This window comes from Corvus kubaryi, unplaced genomic scaffold (assembly GCF_017639235.1).
Source record: "Corvus kubaryi isolate FWS band 111438036 unplaced genomic scaffold, C.kubaryi_AGA036_p1.0 137, whole genome shotgun sequence".
Lineage (NCBI taxonomy): Eukaryota > Metazoa > Chordata > Aves > Passeriformes > Corvidae > Corvus > Corvus kubaryi.
In genome coordinates, this window is record NW_024580671.1 from 10,551,357 (window position 1) to 10,571,417 (window position 20,061).

A 20,061-nucleotide genomic window follows, 5' to 3' on the forward strand; every position below is an offset into this window, starting at 1 on the left:
GGGATTTCACAACCATAATGTAAGGTGTATATCTTGAAAAAAGTGATGAAGGGATTTTATCTACTTTTTGAAAGGTTTGTTACATCATTTATGAAATAAGCATTCAGAAAAAACCCAAAAAACAAACTGACAAACTGACCCAACAAATCATCAGCATATTATTTGTAGAACAAACCAGATCTAAAAACCTTCTAGGAGTATACATTTTGTAGCTCTGCCTCTGTGTTCCCAAGAAACTATACAACAGCCTTTTGTATCCAGGCAGCCTCTTTCACTTGGCAGTGAAGGATTGTAAGGTCTCAGGAAGCAGAAGTGCTGAATCCCCAGTGGGACCTATGCTGCAGGAATGGAGGCTTACCATAGCTTAAATGAAAAGGGAGGAGGGAACATGACAAACTGGCTATTGCTTGAGATCTCCCACAAGTGCTAAGACAACCTAATGTGTTTTGATCTGGGGAAGCGAGCTACTTCTTCATGCTTTGGGTAGGAACAGCACTACTCCCCAGAAGGTTAACTAGTAGGACTTCACTGTTGTTGCATTGAAATGGCATGTAACTGGTGACAGTTTCCCCTTTCCCAGTGAGGATATTGAAGCATTAACACTACATCACTTACACACACTATTTGCAGAGTAAACGGGGAAGGTTTAAGTTCTTATCTCCAGTTCCTGTGGAGCACACTGATATGAGACAGCACATACAAGAATGGAGCTTCATTGTAGAATGAGGTCTCTTTGAGAAGAGAAACGCAGAGTGCAGCGCATGCACATAGCTGGGGAGAAACTGAGCTCCCATGAATAAGCAGGCTCTTCTGCACTGAGGAAGAGTCTGGGGGGCAGCTTTTAGGCAGTGTCACCAGTTAGAGGAAGCCATGAATCACTATGAAAAAATGCTGCCTTCTGTCATTTGATTCCTGCTCTCTGGGAAACAAGACTTTTCATTCCTGTAAGATAAACAGAACAACATAGGGCTCTGTCGCCTACCTGTTTTCCTAACAGTTGTCTTTGTTGCTGCTGGTTGGCATGCTACTTGGATCAAAGACTGGGAACAAATATTTTCCTATCTTCACCCAGCAATGTTATCATTGAAAATAATCAAAAACCACTCCCCACCTTCCTTCCCCACCAGGGAAGGTTTTGCATCATGCCCTTCCTGCACTGAGTCAAAAGGCAGCAGCAATCTCTTCTGTGTATATTTCCAACAGCTGCTAATGCCATAAGTCAAACAAAAAGGCTGAAACTCTATTAAAAAAAACCCAGATAATGTGAAGCTGGAAGAGTATTTGAGAACATGGGATGTGAGTTTCCGAACAGTTCCGACTTTCTTTTCTAATCGGTTCTCACTGCCATCTCATTATTTGCTCAGGGCAGGTCTACATGGGATGAATTAAGTAGTCTGCATCATGTCACCAGCCCAGCTACCTTCCTGAATATTCAAATGCAAAATAAAATCAGCCTCTTGAATAAATGCACTAGAAAGTGTGTGATATTAAATATCTCTTGAGACCCTTGTTCTACTTGAAAGCCAGTCATCGCTTTACCCCTGTGGATTAATAGATTAGGACAGATCTGACATGGCTGCTGGTAATTCTATTTAGATTGAGGTGTTTAATGGATATGAAAAACATAATCAGGCCATGAGAATGAAAGCCACTGTCACTCTGTTTGCCAGCTTGTCTCTAACTGATAGGCAAAGTTCAGTACTCCATCTGTCATCTACAGCATATGGACTTCTGAGAAAAATCAGTGTTAGGACTTCACTGAGACAGAGATTGCAGGGCCTAGCATTTACACCCCATTTAACCATTTCCCTACCAGTGCTCATTTTCTTTTGCATGTTTTGAGGGTTGAGTAAGACATTCAGGACACTATCATGGTCAGTGATTTATCACCCAGTAACTGTGCAGCTTCCATGTACAATCGTAATCTACAACACAAAACAGCCAAATACACATCTTCAAGCACGCACGATTTGATGCAACACCCATTTGCCTTCACATGCCACATCAAAACCAACTGTCCTAGTGATTGCTGTCCTGATATGCATGTTGAAAAATCTACACTGAAGAAAAGACAGAAATGTTCTCTGATCCCTCTGCTGCAAACCATCACGAGCCCAACCCTCAGGCTCCACACAGAACTTAACATTTTAGAGGATCAATTCTCCTTGAAATTTTTCTCCAACATGATTAAGCAATGCTATTTGAATACTGGAGAACCACCTGGAACCTACAGGACCTGCAAGCCTGTATTACCTGTATTAAATTTGTAATGCAATCATCTGTGCTCTTCTGAGCCTGCTGAGATACTGGGAAAATATTAATAACTTTGAATTAGGAAGAAAACTGGCACAATAAAAAAAATACAGTAGGTATTTTACATCCTACACCTGGCACTACACTGACAGCAGGAACTGGAAAGGATTGTGGAAAAATGTGTGTATTAGAAATAAATAGTGAAAAAAGAACATTGATCTTACAATGGCAGCTGACGAAATGGCAGGTTGAGGCTGGCTACATTTTTAGGAAAATGTATTTTCTAGGAAGACAATACAAACCTCTTGAATATGAAAACACCTAACTGTGCAAAAAATCAAAAGTCCATTTTAAATGTTCCCCTTGTCTAACAGGAGAATCTTCCTGTAATTTGAAACCTTGTCTGCTTCTTCTACAGAACTAGAAAATCAAGCTGTTTGACTATATTGATCTGGTTGCTAAACAACTGATAACTGATGTTCTCTGGGTTTCAGTAATGTGTGCTTTAAGCAGTGAGTTTGCTACCCTTCTGTTTGAAAGGTCAGGCCTGAATATTATCCAAGTACTTAAAATGGAAAAAAACCCCAACAACCCCAACTTAAGAAAAAAGTTTGAAGACAGATTTACTGATCGAAATGTGTGGGTTTTTAAAAGAAGTTTAAAAAATATAATGGCATATGAACACAATTCAGATTGCCTCTGTGGGCTGAGTATTTCCACCAGGAAGCTGATGTTCTCTCTGTCAAAAATATCAGTTCTAGTACTAGCTCTATTTGGTGGTGTGATGATACAAGTTCCCTCACCACGTGCCCCGTCCAGTCTTTACTTCCTGGGTTCGAGGCCTACTCTGAGTTCTAAAACTCTCTCCTTGTTTAAATGTGTCTTTTGGATTTGTCCTACTTGCAATATTCAACTACTGCCTCAGTCACCATCGACCCAAGGATTTGTTCAGTGAGCTCAAGCAAACCCAAGAAAATATTCCAGTGTTTATGCCAGAGAATACTAAAGAAGTCCAAATATCTGATAGAGTAAATTTGACTCTATAAAATGTGGTAATTAATTTATGACTTAAAGATCTTAAGTCAGTACTGTGCAAAGCCTGTTTTAATAATATCCTTGTGAGGCATGGTTGCAAATGGTAGTGCCCCAGGAACTGTTGTGGATACTCTCAAATTATTTTCTGAAAGCTTGGAACTAATTTATAGTTCATTTAATCAGTTAAACCTTTTATTTTTGCCAAATAGAATTCCCTAATAGTAACTTGAGCAATATACACAATTAGAACTGAAATCAGCTTCAGTTTCGGTTTAAAAGTTTTTGCAGTTACTGTCAAAATTTAAATCTCGCTTTGCCTGCCAAAGCAAACATAATTCTGTTTTCCTCTTTTCTTTTCAACTACTACCAAGCATAACCAGGTTTAACAGATTTGAAATATGTGAGCCATAAAACCCATGCCCATTGTACAGAGTTAGTAGAGGAGAGCAATCAATTGCTCAAAGGTAGCTTTCATTATTAATCAAGAACTGCACACACCTACATTATGATATTCTGCTCTGTGTTGTCAATTTTTTCTCCATGGGTTATTTTTGAAGAGATGTTCAACTACCACACCTTTTAAGGGAAAGAACTGAAACCACTTTCAGTTTCAGGTATATTTAGGTGACAACCTCAGTGCCCTTCCATGTCCAGAAGTTTCTGTATTAGCACTGTGAGATCCTCTCATTCTTCTCCATGGCATTCATGCAATTTGAAGCACTCTGGGAGGTGGTGTTATGCAAGTCATTTGCAAAACCCTATATCCCTTTCTATACTTTACCAAGTGCCTTAGGTCTTGTACAAACCTCAACTCTGAGTGCCCTCTGTCTTTGAGAAAATTTGAGTGTAGAAAGACCTCTTTGGGAAGGCTTGTCAACTTAAAGAAGAAAAGAAATTCTATCTGTGGCTTATACATAAAAAAATGTTACATTTTGATTCATCTAGGATGATAGAAAAACAAGATAACATTAAAATCCGCATAATGGTTTTGATACTTCTTATACTTTTGAGAAGGCCTTGGCATGTCAGTCAGAGGTGTTGTGCCTGTAATCAGCAATGTGGTAGCACAGGAGAGGATTGCTGGAAAGAAGCATTATTCATCCCACTCTGCTTGTTCATGGAAGAAACTGGCAACTCTTTCCCCAGCTTTCTCTGAGTGCTCTGTTACAAGACCACAGAGAACCTATATAGATCATTTCCTCTTTAATCTCTGTAGGAAGTCCGTTCAGGAGGGAAACATCTAGGGCCACACAATTTTCACCTGAGCCGTATATTTCTGCCATTGGATACTTGCAGTATGTTTGACATCGTGAGTTTCATTTTTCGGTATTTAACCCCGCAGCCTTAGTGATCTGTAAGAACAGCTACATCATGGAATTTCCTAGACCTTTTTATAATGAAATATATATGTGTGTATATAAACACATACAGAGAAAGCAGCTCAAAAATTAGGCCTTTTGAGCTCCAGTGACTTGTTAACAAAGTCAAGCTGCATGACTATATTCCAGATTCTGAGACTGTTTGACCACTCATGTGTGCACCCAAGTGCTCCAGTTCCTGGCAGAATCACACAGGAGGGAAATCCACTGGAAATCTGTTGACTCTCTTTGCAAAATCAGCAGTTAAGAGCCTGTAAGAAATTCCTTTTTCTCATAAGGGAAATCTTAAGCCTAGATTCTCAAACTGTAGCTCAACGAGACATTTTGTTCAGGGTTATTTGGAGTTTAAGGTGTTCCAGCCACATCAAAACACCCAGCCCCTGTTGTGCTGACAGCACTGTTCATGGGCTGTGTTGAGAACTGAAGCGCTGATTGGGCTTTGCAAGGGCAAACATTAGAAGCTGCAACATTTTCCTGACTCATTTTAAAAGTGCATTGTCCAAAACCAGCAGTCCTGGTGCCACTGGGAGTGGAAGAGCAGGGGGAACATGCAAAAGTGTATGGGCATGGACAAGCATTCAGGACCACAGACTACAGCTGGGCGCCGAGGTCTGCTGCACTCAGGACACCACAGGTCACTGCAGCAGAATGAAGTGCAGTTTATTTCACCTTATCAAGCAGGAGATATATTCACATTGCCTGACCAACCTAAAATGGTTAGAGAGTTAGAGTTCAAAGCATCTTCTACCGTCATCACAAAGTAATCATCTCCCTGTGTGAAGGAATTTATGCAAATACAGAGGTGTCATGATTCTTTACAAGAAAAGATCTAACCTGTACCAGCACAAGAGTGACAATATAATGACTTCAAACTAGAGCTTTAGTGTTTAAAAAAAACCAAAATGTACTTCAAATAAAACAGTTATCCCAGTAAGAAGAAAAGGCACAAAGCCCAAGACTATGATCTGTTAGCAAGTCATCCCTCTCTATAAATACTACAAAGTTTGAGCACTCCTGCAAAATACCTTCACATTTTAAATTGATGTTCACTGTATGGGTGAGACATTCCCAAATACGTGTGATCTTTGCAGCTCTGCATTTGACTAGCATAGCTCATGCAAAATTAACTGGCTTTGCATGCCATGTGATTTTCAAAGTCACAATGTAGATAAAGCAAAAGCGGGCATCACTGGAACACTTATCAGTTTGCTTCTTGCTGGGGAAACTTCTGTGCCAAGAACCTAATGCCTATTTTAGCAAATAATGTAGTGCAGCAAACAGCTCTGTAAAGGTCAGCAAGTGGTGCTGAGAATCCAAAGTCCTCAATACAAACCCTTCATAATGTTTACTTAAGAAAATCTCTGCTTTGATCCGGTGGACTGAGTGTGTTAGGTAGGCTCCTGGAGTGCCTCTTCTCACTGGCTTCAGGAAGCAGCTTAATTTTCACCTGAAGTGGAATTGATTTTATGTATGTTAAGACTACTCCCTTGTATCAGTCAAACCAAGGGAAGTGAAGACAATTGAAAGATTTGTTTCAAAAGCACAGTCCTGCATCTAACTAAAACACTGCAGACTAGACACCATCCACGGAATAAGAATGCAAGAATAATTTTGCAAGGAAAATAGGTTCAGTCTTTTTTCCATCCTCTGACCCCTTCACATGTTATACTAAACACCTGTTCAGTTTTATATGTGAGATGCAAGTTCAAACTTTAAACAGAAAGTTGAAAATCACCTTAAGGCTGATAAAGTCCAGAAAATTTTAGCATGGAAGGAAAGAGTAATTTTGAGAAGGCAGCTGAGATGGGCGTTGTGTTTAATTAAATAGTAACCTAATGCCAGCTTTTGCAACAATGTTCCCATTCAGAGATATTAAAATTATTTTTTTAAATTCTAATTCCTTTTTTACCTACAAAAAAAGTCGACAAGTCCTAGAAAGACAAAGTGGTCTGAGCAGGTCAGTAGCAGAGGAAGGAGTGAATTCAAACCTTGCAGATTCCTGTGGTAGCTCCGTCAGCACTGTGCATATGGGACAGCTGTGTGTAAAGAAAATGACCCAACAGGAAACATTCCAGGTTTTCTGCACGTAAATGATTGCTGCTTCAAAACCAATGGATGATGAATGCTGAAAATAGTAACTGAATCCTCATCTTTTGTGTACCAGTTGTCAGGCACACACTGACCCGAACAGCTAGTGAGGAAAGAGATTTGCAACAACTGTCATCCACTGCAAGCAGCCAAAGTGTGACTTCTTCCAAGAGGAAGGAAATCAGTAGGGAAAAAACAGTACTTCTTTGATGCGATCCTGTTGCACACAAACAAATGCACATGAAATTTGGCTCCCCTAAGTACTGTAAGGCTCAAAGAACACGAAACAGTTTCCTTGCTCAGTATTCATATCCAGGACAGCATTAGCGCTTTTTTAGATCTCTCGCAGGCAAGCTGTATATGTCGTTTCGAGTAAAAATTATTTTTAATGCCTTTCTCTCTCTGCTCCTATGGTATTTTCTTGCTGACAGTCACCCACACTTCCAAAACTTGTGTTGCCATGTCCTTCCTCCTCTCCATCCCTGCTACTCTGCCTGTCAGCATCTGAATTATTCCCCTTCACTCTCTCCAACAGCAAGACACAGGCGCTCACAAGAGACACTGTGTCCTCAGTCACAGTTTGGGTGGCTGGAGCAGTAGCTCTTCTACAAGATAAAATGTTGCACTTGCAGAGAAAATTCAGTGATGACCTGGAGAACACGCAGCAAGCTCAGCAAGGGTGTTCAGAAATTTTAAAATCATACAATCATTAAGGTTGGAAAAGTCCTCCAAGATCATCAGTTCCAACCTTCAACCAAATACTAGCAAAGCCGCTAAACCATATCATGAAGTACCACATCTATTCATTTTCTGAATACTTCTATGGATGGTGACCTCACCCCCTCCCTGGGCAGCCTGTTCCAGGGCTATGCTGAAAAATCACTCTAGTCACTAGAAGTCATTACACGTCTTTGTGTGACCAAATATTGTTTTTTACTTACCTGGATTATTTTACTTTTTGGTAGAATTAGGATTTCACAAAAATTGGTTTTGACCTAAGTCTGTAGCAAGTTCCATTTTTTTCCTGCTAAAAAAAATAAAATTATAAAAATGCTTCCTGGAATCTGTCTGACATATCTATGGCAAGGGTTGAGGATAAAGTCTAACTTTGTCCATCACAAATGTTTCCCAGCTACATTTTAGGCCTTCTGTATATTCTATAAGAATTTTGCTTAACAGGAATCTGGGAAGGAAAAGTGGTGCACTATTTTTTAATTTGGAATCCTCTGAGAAAATACTTCTTTTGTTTGATTCACAGGTGAGTGAGCGATCATCACAGAGGAATGTAAGCACTGGGTTTTATCTCACCTATATGTTAATATTTCTTGCTGCTTTTTCCACCAAGTTAAGCTTGCTTTGCTTTGTGCGTCCTCAGACTATTTCAGTGAAATGGCAGTACATCATCATTAGTTAATGATTGTGTTGCTGGACTTCAGAGCTGACTCAGAATAAATTTTTGCAATCCTCAAGGAGGATTCCCTTGCCCTCCTTAGTATTGTTCAGTATCTGCCTTTAAATAGGGCTATGGCTACAATCACCTGTGACTGCGTATCAGACAAGTAGGTAAGTTAAAGTAGGAAGATCGTAATGACTTTGAAGACAAGTGGTATCTGTTTGATTCCTTAGACCAGACTGATTTCAGTAAAGAAAAATTTAAAGCAGAAGTTGCTGTCTAAAAGGGGTATCTGCTGTAGTGTGTTAATACATTTGTGGAGCCATCTTTCATGCACATAATTGGGCAGCTTGTGAGGGCAGTTATAGTGCCTCCACTATATATAATGGACAATACTGCAAGAAAAAATACCAAAGAATTCTAGTTTCTTGCCATAGGAAATAGTCTTTTAAGGCCTCAGCATAAATATTTGTAAGATACCAAAATATGCTTAACTTAAATTGAAAATGTTTATTCTGTACAACATTATTAAAAAAAAAACAAAACAGACCCAAACAACCCACCCCACAAATCTGCTAACGTGATATCCTTTGGGTAGGAAAAGTGACACAGGGTGTACAACTGATGTGTGTCAGAACATTAGTTTTATGCATTTATGCATCTTATGGTGGGGCAGAAGGAAGGGGGGCATTTCTTGGAGACAGAAGAATTTTGGGTGGTCACAAATTTTACAGCTGATAGCTTGGAGCATGGCGCAGCCTGTGCTTGGCAATTCTGTGGCTAATGAAAGCCAGGGTAGGTGTGACTGTTCTATGAATCTCTCTTGATTCTTAAAGTGAACAACATAAATTCTTACAATGAATAACATGACCATGACCAATGATAGCTGGATGTGGGATTGTTTGGGTTTTATCCCTCTCATTCTTCAGTATGAGTTCTAAAGATAGTAAAAAGGTTAAATTGACCACTGTGGACATGCATATACCAATTTGTTTTCACTAATTATGTTTTGAATAACACTTTTCAGTTAAACCAGTAAAACTCTAAGTTTAAACCAGACCTAGGTTAATGAAGGGGGGGTTTGGTGCTTAAATAAAAGGTTTGAAAAAATGAATGTACACACAAAAAACTTGACACAATTCTTCATCCTCCCTCCCCCCTAAAAATTAAAAAAGGAGAGTGTCTATGCTATCACAGGTGCCATCTCACAGTTTTCTACTGGTTAGGTGTAAATGACCCCACAGTGGCCCAAACCAATGGGAAAAACACTGTTTTCTGGGATTACTTGTCAGTCAGTTTAGCTGCAAATTAATGGGGGCAGGAGTGATCCAGCTGGCAGCAGCCAGCTGCACCTCGATCCAGCTGTTCTGTGAAATCACAGCACTGGCTGGGAAATCCAGCTTTGCTGGTGATGCCTAAGTGAGACATTCTTCCTGAGCAGCCAGGTGAGGCAGGCAGACCACACTTTGTTACAGAGCTGACGAGAGAAAGCAGTAATTACACGAACACGAGATCTATTACCTGACCGCTGCTGTAAGATGAATCTAAGGTGTCATGTGGAGCGAGGCAGTCCATTAATTTTCCATTCCGCCGGCAGCCCAGGTGCACCAGGTCTCGGCAGTGAGCACGGCAGGTGTACTTGCAATCTTAAAAACCCACACACAGACACCAGGAAAAAAAAGAGAAAAAAAAAAGGGGGGGGGGGGGGGAAGAAGAAGAAATGAAAATGTTGTTTAGAAATGAGGTTTCTGCAGGCAGAACTTAGTAGTGAGACACATTCTGATTTGCTATGTGACCTCAGAGAAATAAGTATGTCTCAAGTGAATTTCCCCACCCGTATCAAAGATAATAATAGCTACACAGTGCTGGAGATGTAAAAGGTCCGTGCCGCAAACTAGGTATTAGCTGTTGCAATGTAAGCACAAAAGGGGCAGTTCTCAGAAAAGACACAACGTTTTTGACTTACAGACAAAAAAATTCTACCCAAATAGAATTACTGCTACATGGTTTTCCATGTTTTAAGCTCTAGGTGCTCATAAGAATATGCACATGAATATTGAAAGCAGAATGAGTGGCTTATCTGAACCTGGTAAATCCCATAGTTGCCTTCAGTAACAATTCAGAAATTTCACTTGCTGGCTATCAAAGTCAACTAAGACAGCTATTAGAAATCTAAATTCATTATAACAGAGGCAGATGGCCCCATCTCTAGTAAGAAATTGGTGATTCATGCACCCTCTAATCTCAAAGAAAGAATCACTTTAAGAATACTTGCAAAACCAGGCTGTATTTGCTTTGAAGCCCTGTTGTGTTTGCTGGTTTTCTGTGTAAGCTGGGCAGAGTTCATGATGCCATCTTTGTCTAGTACTGAATGTTACTTTCTATTTTTAGGTTTTATATTGCTTATAATTTTGCCAAAGAGTAACCACTTGTACTTCAAGTTTCCATGCTGGGGAACATTATGCTGTTTGTTTTAGGACATTTCGGCTAAAACAATTCAGCCATTTCCAAGAATGACTTTTAGAGAAAATGCTTTCATTTTTTCTAACTAAACTACACTTTCTTTTTTCGTTGCTGTTACAAAGCTTTACACTTCCAAGATTTATAGCAAAAGATGAATTCTGGATGGGCTTTTCTGCTCCCTTATCAGTCTCTCAAAAATTTCAGTTTCCCTTATGTTTGATTAAATTCCTGTTGCAATTCCTGAAAAATAAATTCTTTAACTTTCCCATTTCCAATCCATACCCATCAGTGGTGTTATGGAGGAAGACAGCAGCGTGTTCCCTGAAATGCTGTTCCTCTTGGCTAGGGTCTGGATCTTTAACGTAAGATCCCTGTACCATCAGACCATTTAAAAGTGAAAATTATAATGTGGATAAGGTGTAAACCTGCAATCACATTCCTATGCCTGATACAGAATTTATGCTACACTTGCATTAAAGCAAGATTAATTGTATTTATTTGGCACAAAGTTAACCTGTCAAAACTTTTTCAACACCAGCAACCCAGCATAGTGAGTCCATCCTGGATCAGCACTCTGAGGCAGATAACCGGGGTATTTCTGATCTTAAAACAGACTGACTACATCACAACAACTATATCACAACAATATCACTGTATCTCAAGTCGCACTCCTCTTGAGAAATCAGCAAATAGCTTCCAGCTAATTATGGGTTACAAAGGACCCTGTTGCAGTATAAATCAAAGCACTGAAAAAAGACTCAAACTCTCTAAAATGGTCACTGTATTTAATGCAGAATTTGAAACACATAAAGCAAAACAGGCAGAAGACTATGGGGAAAAATAAAAAAAGAATGGTTAAGGCAGCTGTATGGTGCCCAAGAGAAATGACAGCTGTCCCTGCATCCTTGTTTGGTGCTGGCAGGCCATGTCAGGTTTGCTCCAGTTGCTGTCCAGTTTCTCCTGGGTTCTGCATTTGAGTTCCTTTATCCAATTGTCAGTAAACATGGAGCATTCCCAACTGCAACTGAAGTCAGGGAGAGCTGTGCTTTTGACTCAAATGAGGTTTTCGCAGGGCTCTGTTCTATGCTTACATAGCTGGGATTATTTTTCAGATGACTCAGGCATCTCATGAAATTCTGGAGGAGACAGAACACTCCTTTCCATGGACCCCTTGAGAAAAGAAGTATTTTGTCTTTGTGAAGGGACCCTGTAAGACAGAGTGGAAAAGCCAACAGGAATAAATAAAATTTGGAGCCATTGTTCATCAGGTGAGGGAACAGGCAGCTCCAAAAAGCCAGGATGGGAGCACTTAATTAAAAATTACATTACAGGGCATAAAGAAGATCAAATGAAAGTAATATTTGAATTTTTTTTCCTTAATTTCAGTGTTCTTTACTTTGCAAGCTCAGTTATCTTCTTTAGAAAAAATGCTTATGAGATTGCACTGTATGTCCACCTTTCAATTCACCCCCTGTAGTTCTGACAAAGCTGAGCATTTCAACTACATATGGTCTAAAAGCTAATTAAGTTTTATGAAAATTATCTCCTGGCTAAAGGAGGGAGATCCAAACTAACACCCACTCTCAGGGCAAAGCTGGCAAAATTCAGCCATTACACCATTGTCTGTCAATGTCTGGACAACCAGCTACTGCATATCACCTGTGTGGTGAGGAGGTTATGGGGAATGGAGCACAAATCTGTAGGACACCAGGGTTCGCTAATTTCCCAACTTCCTATGACTATGCAAATGCATGTACTGAGCATTCACAAAGAGTATTAGGAAAAAATCTGTTAGCTAAACAGTGTTCTGAAGCAGGATTACTTATTAAGTTAGGAAACATTATCTCTTAATGCTGTTTTGTTTTTCATTTATATTAATTTTCATTTGTGAGTCCATAATGTCATTTGCAAGACAAGTCCGTAATTTCCACCTGGCTATTATAGGCATAGTTACAAAAAATCTGAAAGCTTTGTCTCTAATAAATCTTCATCTCTAAAATTCTTTCAATCTTAAGATAGATTTTAACATACTGTTTATAAGTTTAATAAGAAAGATTAGAAAAAGGATGGGTTTTTTTCTAAAACAGTGGATCTATATATGATCTATTTTTCATATGTGTTTTAGCTTTAAATACATTATTTCATTCCAATTGTGGCATACAGTGTTTCACAAAGGTCTAGACAGCATCAAATTTTAAAAATACCTTTTTCTGGTAATCCTTTACTGGAGCACTCCCAAAATTTCCATGAGTTCAAAAAGTAGCTATAATTCTGGAAAGACTGTTTTGGTCATTAGATCATGGATTGCCATATCATTTCTGCTTGGAAAGCAATCAGAACCAGGTGCTCTTTCCTGATGTGGTCTGAAATGAATCCTGTTCTTTGAAATCAGAGCTCTGGGAGCTTTAACTTAGCACATTTGATAAAAGCATTCACTGACACCTAGAAAAACTAATAGTTTTATTTTACTGATGCTCAGACTGTCATGTACGCTGACTTCGTTTATGAAAGTGATGCATCAATGCATACTGAATATGCATAATTGTCCTGAATTATTAGGAAATGCAAAGTATCTATTTATTAAACATATAAATATTATGCTTTAGAAGTTTAGTTGTCAACTACTGAGACATAATGAAGCACCTTATGATTTATTATTCTATAGCAACAATGGCTTGACTGGAGTCATAGAAAAAAGTAACTTATACTATTGCAAGAAGTCAACACTCCTCCTATCTTGCCCTCATAGGGGTGAATTGTGAGGCTTCAACATGTTCATTTTATATGAATGGACCCCACCTGATGTTTGGGTTTTCTTCACCCAAAACTTGATTTTGCCTGAAAGCTTGTAAATAGCTGTTACCATAACTGATTTGCTCCAGGGCAGTGCAGCAGAAAGCAAGTGAAGGAACAGGCAGGAACCCAACAGATGCTCCAACATCAGACCCTAGTAACTAAGTGTTACTCAATCCAGCAGAGGCAGGCAGAGGCTCAGTAGCAAAATCTCTCTATCCTGCTCTGGTCTCCCCTGCCTAGGAAATGTGTGATTTCATTTCTATGATGGCCCAGACAAATTTAACTTCCAAATGGATATGCAGAATGTATGTTGTGCCTGAGCAACTGAAGCACATGGAAAGTTCAAAGCCAATTTTGTATTACCTTTGCATTATTTATTAACCACAGTAAGACTGAAGAAGTCTTTAGAAAAGTGTGAGGGGATATACAACTTGATCCTACTACTGTGTTGGGAACTTAGCAAGTAAAATCAGCTTTACATGAGAACCTGTGGCTTGGTTCCCAGCAATCAGAAGAGTTTATTGCTGTACTTGCTCTATGGAAAGTATGCCTGTAAAGCTTCTTGGAAAAATTATTCAAGCTATGTAAGGTGCTTAGTGCTTTAGTTTTTAATCCATTTTCAGCCAGCAGGTAACAAAAGGAAGGACAATGAAGTTCAGCAATATTTCTCCTGCAAGAAAGAATTGAACTGTGTTTTTTCTACAATACATTGATTATCAGCATGTCACATTTCAGTTTTTGCTTAATGTATGTTGTGTTGCTCTCTTTTTTGCTGATGCCCAAATGTCTACATTCTAGTTTGATGCTAAAGTTACTATAAAGATCTTTTTCAACATTTTCACTCGAATCTGTAACGGGATGAGAAACCTATTTGAATAAACAGCCTTCAGGAAGCTCTAAGCACAGCTACTAGGAGGTGGAGATCTGCTGTTTTATCTCTATGAAATACTCTTTATTTCTGCTTGTTTGCTTATCTGTTAGCTACACTTAACATCAGTCTGAGATTAAAATAAAATTTTAACCATATTTCCCAATTAGTGATTTTTAAGGGATCCCTATTATTACAGATAAGAGAGGATTTCTGAGGTCCTTATGGCTGTCCTTTCCCTCGAGGGATCTTTGTGTGTATTTTGTGCTCCTTCCCCATTGTGGAGCTACACAAGGCTTAGATCAGATTGAAGTCCAGCAAAGCCCACATCTTCCAAACTCCTGTAAAGCTGCGACTGTCCACAGGTACCACTTACGGTCTTCTGCTGTGTCTCTGTAGACTCTGCTCTCAATAGGTACAATGGCCATTCACAGCCATAGGTCATGAGGCCCTTTTTGGGATACACACTTCCCATGGAGAGGATCCTCTTATCATTTTCCCAAGGACAGGAAGACCATAGAGCTGGCTTAACTTGCTGTCTAGGGAAACTCTCCAAGAAGCACTTGAACTGCAGCCCTAACAGGGTCAGGAGCCCTGGCCTGGAAACAGGATAAGCTCCTGCAACAGTCTCTATTAGGAGCTACTCATGGTGATTGAGATAAAATTAACCAGAGAGCCTATGGCACAGACCTGCAACATGATGAGTTCATATATTTGGATCTCAACTGAAGACAAGTGCTTTAATCAAACAGTCCAGGATCCAACACAAATGCTTGTGGTGTTTTTGTTTGCCAAGTGTCTTACCAAGCTGGAATTTGGGTACTGCATAAAAAAATTGCCATATTACTCACCAGTTTCAGATTCAGAGTTTTTAGATAACAGTTTGTCTATCATCTAGGCAGGCAACAACCTGACTCTGTCACATGCGAAGAACATTACATTGGTAAAGCAGGAGGGAGTGATCAGCCTTTTGGTGAGAAGAAAAGAAAACACTTCCCTGAGTGAATCACTAAGTGAGAACTTCAAGGGAGGCCCAAAGGAGAAAAGGAGGTATAAAAATCAGCAACCTGCATGAACCTGGGACTGTTTGATGTCCTTGCCACCTGGGAACTCAGGGACCATATTTCTGATTTCATGCACCAGATGGCAAATAATTGGTTAATACATAAATTCAGCTTCCCAACTGCAAAACAGGAAAGAATGACAGGTATTTTAGATTAAACAGCCTAAACTGGATTTTTTTTTTTCAGTTTCTGATGCTGGTACCTTTATAAATCTCAAAAATACTGTCATCTATTTTGGAGCCTTTAAATACTTCTTTTTGGTATGAACTCACGTTAACCTGGTTTGTGGCAGATGGTTTGCTAGATAACATAAACACCAGGACACATGCATTCTGTGTCATGGTCATCCTTAGCCGGGGGGGGGAGGTGGTGAGGCAGGCTGGCCAGGACTGCCATCCCAAGGCAGCCCACCAGCCTTTCCGAGAAGTGGAAGGAGACATTGCCATCTAGCTGCACGTTGAAAAACTGGGATGTAGGTGTTTGCATGGATGAAGCATCTCCGAGAGACCACTGTCAGCCAGATAAGGTTGCTGGCACCTGCCACAGAGAAGGTCCCTGACTAAGGGAGGATTCTCCACTCTTGGTGCCAGTGACTGTAAAAACCACGAGAAAGGTTAACTATTCAGCTACTGAAATCTACACTGGTTCTCAGACGCTTAAATGCCTCTGAGCACCTGGCCCTAAGTGACATTGGAGCATAAATCCCATTGATTTACTCTGGAGTATTGAAGAATTAAAATCAATTTAATTGGTTAGTAAAACTCTTTTGTATTTTTATCAATCTGACGACAATTGAGTTTTCTCCCTCCTTCCAGTGCTTGCCAACAGGATCCAGCTAAGACTTGTCACAGGAGACTCTTGCACAAACCTGGGATCCTACATAACCAGCCTATAAACAGGCTTCTGCTCCTGAAAACTACTACACCTCTTTTGGCCAGATACTGCTCTGCATACAGTCCTGTTTACAGTCACCACTCCCACAGAAACAGAACACCCAGTGTTTGCCAGACTGGCCTGAAAATCTGTTTGCGAACAAGGCTGAAAATATTTACCTCATTCAATTGGGGTATGGGTTAAAATATAAATTTACAATAGTGGAAATACTTTAAAAACAAAAGCCCAAGACAAGATAATTCAAGTAGTGGTTATATTTACTTTTCACAATCTCCTTTATCTGTTTCAGCATCGCACCTAGCTGGAGAGCTGGACCACATCCCCTCCTCAGACTATTCCATGGCTATTGTGATTTTGGGAGCTCTTAGATATGCCAGTTTCTGGGAGGCAGACTGAGAGATACACAGCTGATCTCCCCCTCCCCCAGAAGCCTTACAGCCTCCTCCATGTAAGGACTCCCCTGAAGGTACATGGGCACAGGAACACCATGCAAAAATGCATGTGAGGGTGAGGGAAAGGAGAGGCCTCGTTTCTCCTTTAGTCCTCTTGATATATACACATCTATGGCATTCTTTAGTTTTTTTAACTTCCAGACTACAGCCTAAGAAGCAATTTCCTTGGGCTGATTACATTGCTTTTGCCCCGAGCTTTGAGACTAAACATGAAACAATGAAACTGAGAAAAGAGGGTTTCAAGCAAGCAAGCTTCTCCTCCCCATGTATCTGGCTAGTTTTCTGAGGTCCCTTTTTAGGGACTCTGTCATCTGATCAAAACCTTGAGATAACCTTAAGATTTGGTGGATTTTTTAAATACCCTGTGGCACTGCAATTCCTACCGTCTGCTGGAGCTCCACACATGAGGGTGGTGAGACCTGGTAAGACTCAACCTGTTAGTAAATGCAAAAGCTAACAAATCATAACCACACTTGGCAGCAAAGGCAAAGGGAATGACTAAGTGCTCAACTCCTGCTCTTCTCTCTTTCCAGAGAAGAGACCTCAGAGAGACAACTGCTCTTTATGGCCAGCAGACAGAGCCGATGGCTCCTACTCTCCGTGCCACATAGGGGTGGAGAGGCCAAATTCCTCTGCGCAGTAACTTTGAACAACGAATTAGAGACGAAACTTGGCAGGTGCCTTAAGGTATCACCATGTCTATCCTTTCGTGACAAATTTCTGAGAGTGCTTTTTGTACAATTGGCCCAGTGAACCACACGCCCATCCCACACAGGCTCATAAGCTACAGAAAATCTGATGGACCCGGATAGTGACAGGTTTTACTGACCACAGGTACCAGTGACAAAACCAGAATATCACATAGGAACTGTATTTATTCTTCGGTTCAAGAGCAAACAGATTGCATTTCTGGAACAGAAAACAAATCTTATTCTTCATTTCTGAACTGCAGTGAAGTTATGCCACACACACAAACAAGTGCCCTGTAGATAAAATCCTAGATTTGACCTGCCCTAGATATCAGCTTACAATAATTTATTTACATTTAATTTCCTACAGAACTATTGATTTAAGCTTACTTACGCAAGACTGCAATAGTTGTTAGGTATTTCTACAAATCATTAAGCAGCACCGGGGAAAAGCAGAGGGCTGAGCCCCTGGCCAGCACCCAGCTGTACCACACAGCAGCTCCCCAACGAGTTCTGGCTGCTCCACCTTTTCCCACCTGCTCCATAAGGCCAAGCAGTGTCCTGGCATTGCACTGAGCTACACTTGCAGCAGCGATGTGGCAGCAGAGTGGCTAGAATGGTAAAAGGGCAGCTATGGCCTCTTTCCTCTGACAAACCTGTCCACAGGCATTTGAATCCCAGCTACCAACCTAATCCACCAGACCCGGTAAATTCTACCAATAGTCTAAAAGCAGCTCAGGTTGTCTTTAAATTAAATTCAGTTTTCATATGGAAACCACAAAATGCAGCAGCCCAGAGCACACGCTGAATTCCCAACTTCTGAGGGAACAGAGCCTGAATGAGAATGGAGATGTGGGTCTACACAGATTCTCACACCTGGTTTTCCTTTTGTGGTGGCTTCATAAAATGCATTTGAAATCCACCTTTGACAGAATCAAAGGCATTACATATTACATTCAATAAACACCTGGCTCGGGAACACATTGCTGCATACACTTCTGCACTGCAAATGTGATGAAAAGAAATAGCAGAATTTCTGTTTAAAAAGTCAAAAATTCGTGCAAAGTATTTATGCAGTTCCACCATGTGTCATGCTGGTATCTTGGGGCTTCCAGTTGCTTTGACTGTTATCCCCTTTCCAACGTTAAAAACCTAAACAAATGGGTAGAATATCCCTCCCACATAAAAAACCAAAAGTGAGCTTTCACTTTTATATGCAAATGCAATAAAAATACTGCTTTTTGAAAGCATTTACTCTAGTGCCCTCTATTGCTGAATCCCCAAAATAGCCAGCATTACAGATACCCACAAAGCAGCACTTTGTTTTCCCTTTAGGAGAAACACAAAAAACCCACAAGAACAGGAAAGAAAAGTATAGTTTAGGTCTGTCCATTTGTACACTCCCAGAACTGTGAGTTCCTGACCAGACCTGAGTTACCAAACTCCCCCTTCTTGCTGGAATTAGTAACAAACAAGAGTTCAAATTCACAGAGGAGATGGATCATAGCAAAACAGTTCTGAGAACTTGGAAGAGCTCCCTGCTTTACCTGGCCACAACACTGGGAGTGGGAGTTAATTCTGAAGAGCTGCTGAAGGATCAATGATCACTCCATTAGAGGAGTTAAACAGCAGTTATATCCCAGCAGGACAGAAGCCAGAACTTTAACTGACAGATCACATGAAATTTCAAAGCTTGGACTTCCCGCCAAACAAAACCTGTAGTCTCTTCTGTTTAAATGTGAGAGGAGAAAAAAGTTGAACCAAACCCATCAAATTAAATGAAGCTTAATACAAAAATAGTTGCACTTGGGCAGATCACCTCTAACACTGGGTACAGCTCAATTCTAAACATGCTTTTGTATGCTGCATCCAAGCTTGGTCTATGTTTACTTATCAAGCTCTTATGTTACATTATCTCTTTAAAACAGGTAATTCCACACTACTAATTTATTAATGTTACTCTTCATAAATGACCAATCCACAGCTTTCATTTCAAGTGTTATAGGTCATCATGCCAGCCCTGATAGTGGATCTTGAAGCAGCTGTACTGGAGACACGCTTACTTTAATGCGCAACAGTTGGTCATTGTCTTTTCTTCCGCTTGTCTTCCTACTAGCACTGAGGGCAGCAAAGAGGTACAGCAGAGAGAAACAGCATCTTCCAACTGCTTTTTTTTGGCATTGGCTAAAGAAACAAGAAATGTAGCAGAAGTGAAATCTTCTGAAATAGTTCAGAAGAAGAAGCCCGCAATAGACATAGAGGGTATTAGCAACTATCTCCTGGTGATACTGAAATTCTGCATGTGTTACATTCACTTTGGTAACCTTCATCCATGCAGCAATTGAGCCCATGAGATGTAATTCAATCTCTGGACAGACTTTTTTTTCTTATCTTTGTTACAGACTTATGAAAATTCTTAATAGCTTTACAGGTACAAATCAGGATTTTCCTTTGGATGGGAGACAGATTAGACAGAGATTTGTCTTGTCTAATTTAAAACTGGTAGAACCAAGGAGAAAGAAATTTACTGGGATGACACCATATTCATCTCATCTAGGTATCTGAGAAATGGAATAAATCAACATGATGCAATTTGCAAAAGCCACATGACTGGCTGTGAATGAAAACCACTATACAGACAAACATGCTGTGGACTATTGGACGCTAACAGAATGCACTTCCCTTGG

The 20,061-nt window shown here is 40.1% G+C and overlaps 1 protein-coding gene across 1 annotated transcript in view; it reads right to left on the bottom strand.

Moving 5' to 3' along the window:
* The window catches only part of RASSF3 (Ras association domain family member 3), an 81,519-nt gene extending 74,810 nt beyond the window's left edge, over positions 1-6,709 (bottom strand). Inside the window, exon 1 of the mRNA XM_042017856.1 lies at positions 6,656-6,709. Within this exon, the coding sequence (XP_041873790.1) occupies positions 6,656-6,694 (39 nt within the window). The 5' untranslated portion in view covers positions 6,695-6,709. The remainder of the gene's footprint in view (positions 1-6,655) is intronic.
* Positions 6,710-20,061: the final 13,352 nt, after the last annotated feature.